Genomic DNA, 10,072 nt, shown 5'->3' on the forward strand with positions numbered 1-10,072 from the left:
TCACATAGACGACTGCTGTTTACGTTCCAGCTCATACGCATATATCCATGATTCATCACCTTCTACAATCTTATACTTGTATACGTCTCTTGAATCACCACCATTGTGCTTCTTGCGCATTTGTGTACACCAATCGACACGAGCATCTTTTTGAGATTTTGTCAAATGATGAGGGATCCAATGAGAACATATCTTTCTCATGGCAAAATGATTGTGTAATGTTTTATATATACCACCTCAACCTCAATCTCACAATACGTGGCAGGACAATTTTGCATTATCAGTTTTTGCATAGCACCAATTTTTTCTGGCACAACAACTAACAACTGATTTTGGGCGACCTTCACGAATTCGAATTTCGTCAGTGAGTGAACTGCGGCCATGATTAAAATCATTGTATAAGTACTTGCGTTTCACAGTGACAAAGGATGGAGCTTCATCGCCAAATGTGAAAGTAAGTTGATCGATGCACTCTTGTCTTGATAATCCACGTTCGTATTAATTCCATCTTTTCTCTCTTTTCACAAAACTTGTAAGGTAGGTTATGTTTAGTAACGTCAAACTTTCGTGTGGAAATGTCAGATGATACCTGACAACAATCAGTGTGGCCAAGGCTCAAAATATAAATAGTGACCCTCCTTTTAATTTCTGAAAGAACTTTTCATCACTCAATACATGTAATCACTTGCCATCACTTATGACTGTTTCAAGCCTATAGCACTATATCATAAATAGTACTTATATTTTGAATGGAAAGCATATATAAATATTTGATTTGTATGAGCCGAATAATGTGAACTCAGAGTTTAAATACGATGTAAATATGAAAACAAAATGAAATACACTTGAGTTATTTAAGCAGCGCTGTAGGAGCTTTCATGACAATTTTTAGTGCGATCCCCTGTTTTTGCTTAAATCTAAATAAAGGAAATTTTACAAGCTTAACTTCTCAAGAAATAGAGTTTATATTTAATTATATAGTAAAACTCAACCAGATATTTTTCACAAGCATCACTGCATATCAAATCAGTGCTAAGGATTTTTGCAGAGAACTGTTTGGTGCGTTATATTCTTCCACAAGCCATGATAGGAATATTCCTCAAGTTGCTGATAGTAATTTCACGAAAAATTGAAATATTATTAACTAAATAACTTTATTTAGTTTTTATAATAGTAGAAGAAGATTACAAAAATGTATTACAATACTGGGCGCGATTCCCTTTTAATAAGTACCTTCTGGGCTCTGAAAAGGGACTCGGAAATTGACGAAATGAAGTGAAGAATAATGCACCGTTTGGCAACAAAAAAAAGATTTCTCCAAATTCAAAACTAAATTTGGGAATAAAAAATTTAATAAATGATAAAAGTACTGTGGGATTAGAATGAGAAGAAATTCCCTAAACTCGCTCTGTCTATTAACAGCTATATTTGCTTATTATTAATTAAGAATTAAGTAGCGGCAATTTTTCTCAAATAATAAAGCTATAACTCAATAGTTCTGTGTCTCTATAATATACATTGTGACCGAAAGGTTTTCGGAGGTTCTCATTTAAAATTCGCGCGCTGTATATTTTTCGATATTTTAAGTTTATGTAGTTTGGCAGCACTGTCCTTAATTACTATGCCAAAAATGAGCGCGATCTGTCGGACAGTTCGTTTACGGCAGCTGTTGAAACCAGTTCACCTCAGTAGTGCGTTGCGAAAAAAACAATGGAAAAAAATATTGAACAAAGAGTTTGCATCAAATTTTGTTTTTCGAACGAAATTTCGTGTGCAGAATCGTTGCGAATGCTACAAAAGGCTTATGGGGAATCAGTTTTATCGAAAACTCAAGTTTATGAGTGGTACAAAGCCTTTCAGGACTGTCGTACGACCGTCGAAGACATGCCGCGTTCTGGACGACCTTCGACCTCTACCACCGACGAAAACATTGAAAAGGCAAAGGAAATCGTGTTCAAAAATCCTCATGTGAGTGTTAGAGAGATAGCACGAGAGCTAGGCATCGGTCGTGAGATGGCTCGTTTGATTTTGGTGGACAATTTGTGTATGCGACGTGTCAACGCCCGGCTTGTTCCGATTCACCTCAATTTGTTCAACATTATCAACGATTTTAAGGCCAAACATTCAATAAATACCATCGAACAGCCACCGTATTCACCTGATCTTGCACCGTGTGACTTTTTCCTGTTTCCCAACCTCAAATTACCACTCAGAGGAACGCGTTTTGAATCCATAGAAGACGTAAAACAGAATTCGCAGAGGGAACTCAAAGCCATACCGGAAAGCGCCTATAAGTTTTGATGATTGGAAGAAACGTTGGCATTTGTGTATCGCTTCTAATGGAGCATATTTTGAAGGAGATAAAATAAATATTGATGAAGATTAAGAATTTTGCGTTTTATTTATTTATGACCGGAAACTTTTCGGTCACAATGTAACTTCATTAATTTATTGATATTTATGGATATGGACATAAAGCAGGTTAAAATTTGATGGTAAAAAATTTTCAATTATTTAAAGGTCCAGTTTTTACTTAAATGAAGGCTCATATAGTAGTTAAGAGACTCGAACATAACATAAGAGTCAAACATATGGTACATATTTTTAGAAAATCTTTATATTTAGAAATTCAATGAGGAAATTAATTTAAAATTAAATTACATTAGAGTAATTATTTAATTATTCAGAAAATTATTCAGATAATATTTATTCCTGTTTATAAATTTCTATGAATATATTACAAGGAAACACAAAATCACACTTCCATGCTAGAGATGACTGTGGAAAAATTTTCTCAAAATATTAAGTTTGTACCATAGTCTTATAATTTATTGAAAATCTCTGCCGTAGTGATATTCAGTTATTTATGATGTACATTTATGATGTGATCACTTATATATCAAATCCAGTCATCGGTTCAAAACTTCACCGTTTCATTTTTTTTTTTTTTGAATATTTTAAATATTTTTGATCAACAATACTATAAATCATTGGTAATTATTGGAAGAATTTTACTAGGTGACACATTTCTCCACTTCCCATTACTGCAAAAGACATTCAAGAAGTGAAGCAATAAAGTGACGGGTTTATTGTTTCTATGGCCGGCTTTCTGATAGTAGCTTAGTGTCGAGTTCGAATATCTATTTTCATTATTAAATATAGTATAAGAATACACAAAATACTGTTTCTTATTCCTTGTTATTTAATGATTATATAGTATTCTGAATTTCATCCCTTTTTTTCACTTCTTATGTTACCATAGTGATTTTTTAATGGGCTTCGATATGGAGCGCCTTAGTAATCTTAATCTCATATAGTACATTGCTAAGACATATATTAGAATTTCTCTACTTCGATAATTTTGATGGCCTGTGAGTATCATAACTTATTTAGTAATTTCTGTAAATTAGTTATATTAGTTAAATCTCTCTTTAAAATTAAATATTATTTCTTCTTCTATCGTCTTTCAATTTTAAAAATAATCTGCTATAATGCCATATAAATGGATTCAGAAAATTGAATAGAAATGAATAAAAAGCAAGTAAACAAATATTTTCTTGCATTTCCCATATTACTTTATTATTATTCATCAAATTCAATAATGCCTACAAATTATTTACTTTGCTTTTGCTGTAAAGCAAACAATTTGCTTCCCTGTTTTAATAAAAGAAACACGTGTCCTTTCTTACATGCCCGCACTTAAACTAAATTGGAGAAGAAACAAGATACGATACATGCTTCAGAAAACTCCTGCCTCCTGCCTTTTGCCATTTTTTACACAAACATATTTTCCATAAATTCGTACTTGCTTATCCGGCAAGCAGTCGGAGTACCTTTCCCACTTGGATTTTATTTATTTACTGACTTTTCAGAAGAGAAAAAATGTTGCCTATGCATTTTTGCTGATTAACTTGTCTAGGTTTTAGCTTAAATTTAATGGAGTTCGTATTTAAACCCAAACACGGAACCCGGCAGAGCGGTGCTCTGTGAATGATTGTTGGCATTGGGCGTAACCATCAACCTGTTTCAAGTGGCGGGAGTTGTTTGTCAACATGACGGCATTTATTCAATCAATATGTTGACATAAGATTTCACTCAGTCATTTCAACTATGTCAAGTCCTCTGGCAAGGATGCTTTACGTCTTTAATTTACGTAAGTGCTAATCGCAACCAAAGTACTATTCGAAGATACGCACACACAAGCACGCGACATGTATTGTCTACACATAGAAATATAGAGGATACATTCAACCTACTTTCTCTACTTTCAAGCGGAACTTTCCTTTTTTGCAGTTCTTTGTTATGCTCATTTATTTTTATATACTGGCACATATCCTTTGGGAGTTTGATTTCCGTACAAACACAGGACTCGCACATGCAAAATAATACAAAATAATGCAAAACACTCATCCTTAAAAAATTGATTTAACTTTCTTTTCTTCCTTTATTTATCTTTTACTTTAGTTTTGCTTACTTTTCCTTTGAATTACTGACGAGCATAATTTCATGCCTGTGTGTATGTGAAGTTGTGTCCTTTTTAAAATATGAATTTATTTTTATACAATTTGTTTACTTTTCACTTCTTTCTATTTTCCAATATTGAATAATAAAGTCTCTTTTGTTGTTGTTGTTGAAGAATTGTTCTTTCTCAGTTTCCTTCGGAGTATGAAAACTTTCTGTAACATATGATAAAAAGTCAGAAATCTATTCTAATTAAGCTTGGCACTATCGACAGATATTTGCGGTACAAATTTTGATGGTTAAATATATTGCACCATCAAAGTATATCTCATATACTTTCAAAATAGGTTTACATATGAAAGGAACCTCTTACAATATTTTTGTCAGACCGTAAAGCCTGGGTACAGAGTCCAGAGTTGTTTAAAACACGAGTATCAAGATAATGCCCCGATAAACTCCCCATTGAAAATTCCAAATAATTTCCACTGGCATTTCCAATTTAGTTATGTGTTTGGCATTACTTACCTCTTGGTTCGGAGCGAGGCCTACCAATACCTCTGCTGATCATTGGGTCACAACACCCGGTGTGAATACGCACTTTCACGCCAAATGAAAGTAAAATACAATCATTCTCCCCGCATAAGTTCGAGTTTAACCACAGCTACCACGACACTGCTAACCTCAATTGATACGGAAAGCCGAAGCTGCAAGCACTGACCCCCATGGTACCAGATATACACCTTCGGTACTGTGAATCTCATTTTACCCTCCAAATTGTCTTGTCGGAATGATGCCGGGAGTTAGTCAGGCAGGTCTTACTTCTGGAATTTTGTAACTCCTTTCCCACGGAATTACTGTCTGTATACAATCAAAAGCAAACATTTTCGCTAAAAAGCAGAAATAAGAGAAATGATATAAACAGTGGGCTTATAGCCTATTAGGCAGCAGTCTACCAAATATATTTATATAAACACGTGGAAAACGTTGTTATTATCGGAACCCCATAATATTTAAATACATTCAATTCTTTAATGAAATTTTCACGACCTACCCGGTTTGAACCTTCAATATAATATATAATTTGAAAATAATATTTATAAAGTGACTAATAATGCATTACTAGTGTGTGAGTAAGGGTTATGTTTCTTATGCCAACCCTGTCTGAAAAATTTGGTAACAGATCATTACAAAAGCAAGCATTAAAAAAGTTAATAAGCCTTTCTAAAAAAAGAAAAAATGGAACTCACAACTAGTAAAAATGAAAAAGATAAAAAAGAAATAAAAATATTGCAAAATTAAAAAAAATATGTATTTTATGCTACAAAACATTAAGTATATGTTATCGATAAATATATGTATATATATTTATTTATTTAGTATATTACAGTGCATATATACACACATACATTAGGTATATAAATGATTGAAAAGAATTAATTATATAATTTAAGTAATTATAATACAAAACTATAAACTATTTGAAACAGGAATACCAGACTTATACATATTATATATAGGGATATTTAAATCGCTTTAAACCTATTATTAATCTCTTTCATTTCTAATGTATAATTATTAATAAAATTGTTCCCTTACATCTGTAAATATAAAGTATTACTCAAATCCTTTCTTTTAGCAAAATAAACTATTTGAAAAGCAAAATATATCCTACAATATGGTACGAGTATAATATATATCTTATACTTTGAAATAAATAAATTTGACTCGTTAAAAATGTAGCGTTTCGGAAGTAAAAAAAACTAACTCTCTTCAAAGTTTGTGGCATAAATTTATAATAAACGTATTTTTCTTATTAAAATACTTTTTCCCATTTTAGTATTTGAAAAACTTTCTTCCAGAATGTGACATTCGTCTTATTCAATTTGAGCACTTCTTTTTACTTTTTTCGTACTAGAAGTTTTTATGTTCGAAAATGCGGGTAACTATTTTTCGAATTTATTACGTTAATGTAGTAAAGTAGGTAACTATGAATATATGAGCAATCAAACTTCTTAACTCAAATAAGAGAAAAAATTACTTTAAGAAAATTAGGTTTTCAATTATTATATGTGTCTGAAAGACGAAAATGATATTAAAATTGGAGCATAAACTTCAGTTGTCATAAATATATTTTATTTCATTCCATGAATTTTCATTGAATTTGTAAATAGGAAATTGTTGTAAAAGTTTATGGATTAAAACTATTATTTTCGAATATCAATTCTAAATCCTTACAAACCATTTAGAATCGAACCAAAATTTGAAAGGATCAATTTTTATTGATTAGCATATAACTATCAAATTATTATGAATGCAGTCAAATAGAATACAAATTAGATACGAGTACATGTCTGTCTATATTGATAACCAACAAATTCCATACTTTAAACTCGGTTATAATAATGCTCGATATAAAAGTTAAAATTTTTCGAAAAACAATTTTAAAGTACTTTCGACGTAAGAACTCAAAAATCAAGAACAAAGTTCGATCTACTGTAACGAACCTTTTACGCCTAGGTCGAACCATACAGATACTAGGTTCAGTCCTACAATAAAATTAATTTGATAAGAACAATGGAAAGTTGCAATGATATCTGGAAGACCTGATGCACGACGCAAATGGAGGTTTTAAACATGTGGAGTGAACATGTTAAAAAAGACCCCATCAAGTACTGAATCGTAAGTTAAACTCAAGTAGCCACTTACTACTTGGTAAGTAGTAATAGGTATAAGCAGATATTACGTCCACTTTGGGCCAATGAATCTCAACTCTTGCATTGCAGGTCTGAGTCAAATATGCAGATACTTGAGACCAATTACCAATGCTCCATAGTATGTCCGTAACAGTGACCTTCGTCGTAACTTGGATGTTTCGACAGTTGCGGAAATAATCACGCTTCAGGCTAAAGCATATGAAAAATAGACTTGAAGTTCAACAGAAAAGCTTCATCAGAGAAGAACTCGTACGACGGCTAAAGAGAACCAAACCGTCTGATTTAACTAATTAAATCACATATTAATCCCGATAAGGAATGACATCGACTATTTTAAGACCCCGATGAAAAAATATTCCTAATTAGTTTTTTTTAACAAGGTGCAATTGAATAAAATAATAAAAAAAAAATTATGAATACAATCATTGTTATCCAGATTGATAGTGTTCTCCAGTTTTTTCGATCAAGTCCTTTCAGTTTCAGGATTTCGTGTGTACTTGATGTGCATTTTTTCTTCCCTCCTCAGGGTCAGTTTGAATTTTAGAAAGCTAATCATATAATTCTTTTTTTAATCTGTTGTTTGTCAGTTTTATTCAGTTGAAACCTTTGATATCCTTCGCCGTATCAAATATTTTAACAATAGTTTCAGTCTTTGAAATGTTCAACTTTATGATAGCAAAAACTGATTTAGGATACGTTTTTCATACAAAAATGCACTTGAAGTGTTTTGTGGCCGTGACAGATATACGGACGTAGAAATGTGTGAATATATATTTTTATGACAGAGCCACAGCCAGTTTGCAACGGATCCACTGCTGTATAGCATGAATACATTACAGCTCATGAAGTAATTTCCATGCATTGACAGTAACGGAGAGGAAATTAAAAATGTGGCAGTCATGTGTGGTTGGTGATAGCGAACGCGTGAGAAATGCGCTTCGTTGTCGCATAAATTGACATGGAAATGGTTTCGTTTTCATTTCCAAATGAGGTTTTTCTTTCTTCAGACCGACGCGATGGATGTGTGCAGATTTGCGTTACGGGTTTGAGTGCATAAAGTGAAAAACTGCAACTTATGCGTTAACGAATGTGCGATTGCAGTCATTTGATTTGATTATTGTACTTTTTTTTTGATTTACTTTCAGTTTAATTTAGTAGTTGAACTTCATGTGAAACTAAAACTTTTTCATGGCTTGGATCTGTGCAATGAAACGGATTGCGTTTTGCCTTGCAAAAAGGCGGGAAGTGACAGTTTCCCGCAATGCTGCAATCTGTTTAAGTACATCAACGCAATTATCCTCAATTTGCGTAATTTCAGCTGGGACCACATTGTCATTTGCACCATTTCAGGTTCATTTCTATGGAAGCGTCTATGAGTTTCTTTTGCTTAATTATTTTATTTATTTATTTATTTTTTTTTTTTTTCTTACTATATACTTTGAGTTAATTTTTTCTTCTGCTCAATGAATAATGACTTTTTTGCTAAGTTACTTGAACAACAATGTATTGGCGTTGATTTGATAAAGGCGTACACGATTAACAATATATGGTATATAATATATAATATATGGTATACATCAAATAATGACACTGACAATTAATGATTGGCAATTTATATTAATAAAAAACAAATTTCAAGTTTATATTACAAAATAAAAAGTTTTATATACTGTGAGAAACTTTCTTATACATCTTGTTTTAATGCATAAAGATTACAACATCCCCTAATACAAACATTTTTCCGGTAAAAATTTTTTTTTCTAATTATTAATTTAAATTTAATCAGTCGTCTTCTTCTTCTTTATTATAGGATAAAATCCTGTTTTGTTACAAGAATTGTATTGGATATATTTATGTGAAATAATAACATATCAAATGATTATATTTCTGTAGAGCCAGACGTCCAGCATTCACTCCATCTCTTCAGCGGTCGACCGGGTAATCTCGCGACTGTTGGTTTCTCTAGCATTGCAATCTTAGCCAGGCGATGAACTCCACTGCTTCCTTATTTATAAAAAGTACAAAATTTGATTTTAATTTAACTTGATAATTACTTGCAGTCTCAAAACTCTATATACGAATAATTAAATATGAGAGAATCAATCCCAAAAATCAATGATGGATTGTAGTACTATTAATTCTAGAAATAGTCCATATTTTAATGTAACATAACTATACTATACATATATATGATGTAACATAACTATAAAGCAATTTTTATTTATTTGATATACACAAATATGTATTGATATCAAGAGATAATGTGTACAGTCAGGTTGAGCTTTGTTGAAGAAAATTAATGCAATACATCGTCAAATATAAGGATAGAAGGATATAGGTACATCTAGTCATAGACAATTTTAGAATTTAGTTTAGACATTTTTAATGACCTCTATTGTCTTCTATCATATTGCTTTTTTTTTTGTTTACTTCATATTATTTATTAATTAATATTATGAATTCAATTATATGTAGTTTATGGGCATATGCATTACTTAATTAGGTTTATTTATTAAAAAGTATTAACTAGTGACTATTACTATTATTTTTTTTTATATTTCAAACCATCATGGGAAACTAACAGTGCACTTTTACTGTGCGTCTTAAATTAAGATTTTATATTATAATTCGAGCTCATACTTCAATAGTATCTCCTTCTTCAATTTATATACTTCTACATAATAGGTTTTATAAAAAAAGATTTTTTCAAGCAAAAGATGTTCTATAGAAGCACTTCTTTAATGCACCACAATTAAGACAATTTATTGCACAAAACCTAATGTCTTTATATCATATAACTAATGGGTTAAATATTACAGGCTGTGGTACATATATCGCTTATTTCGGTTTTCTGTTTTTAGTTCAATTCCAGCTCTTCGATTAAATGCTGTTAGTAT

At 31.5% G+C, this 10,072-nt stretch overlaps 1 protein-coding gene across 1 annotated transcript; it reads right to left on the reverse strand.

Moving 5' to 3' along the window:
* Positions 1-383, reverse strand: LOC119675006. Its single transcript, XM_038086167.1, has 2 exons — positions 234-383; positions 1-192 (listed from the first exon to the last, which is right to left on the reverse strand). Exons 1-2 carry the CDS (start codon positions 381-383, stop codon positions 1-3), a joined length of 342 nt encoding a protein of 113 aa, XP_037942095.1.
* Between the last annotated feature and the right edge of the window lie 9,689 nt (positions 384-10,072).

Source organism: Teleopsis dalmanni, chromosome 2 (genome assembly GCF_002237135.1).
Source record: "Teleopsis dalmanni isolate 2A chromosome 2, ASM223713v2, whole genome shotgun sequence".
NCBI lineage: Eukaryota > Metazoa > Arthropoda > Insecta > Diptera > Diopsidae > Teleopsis > Teleopsis dalmanni.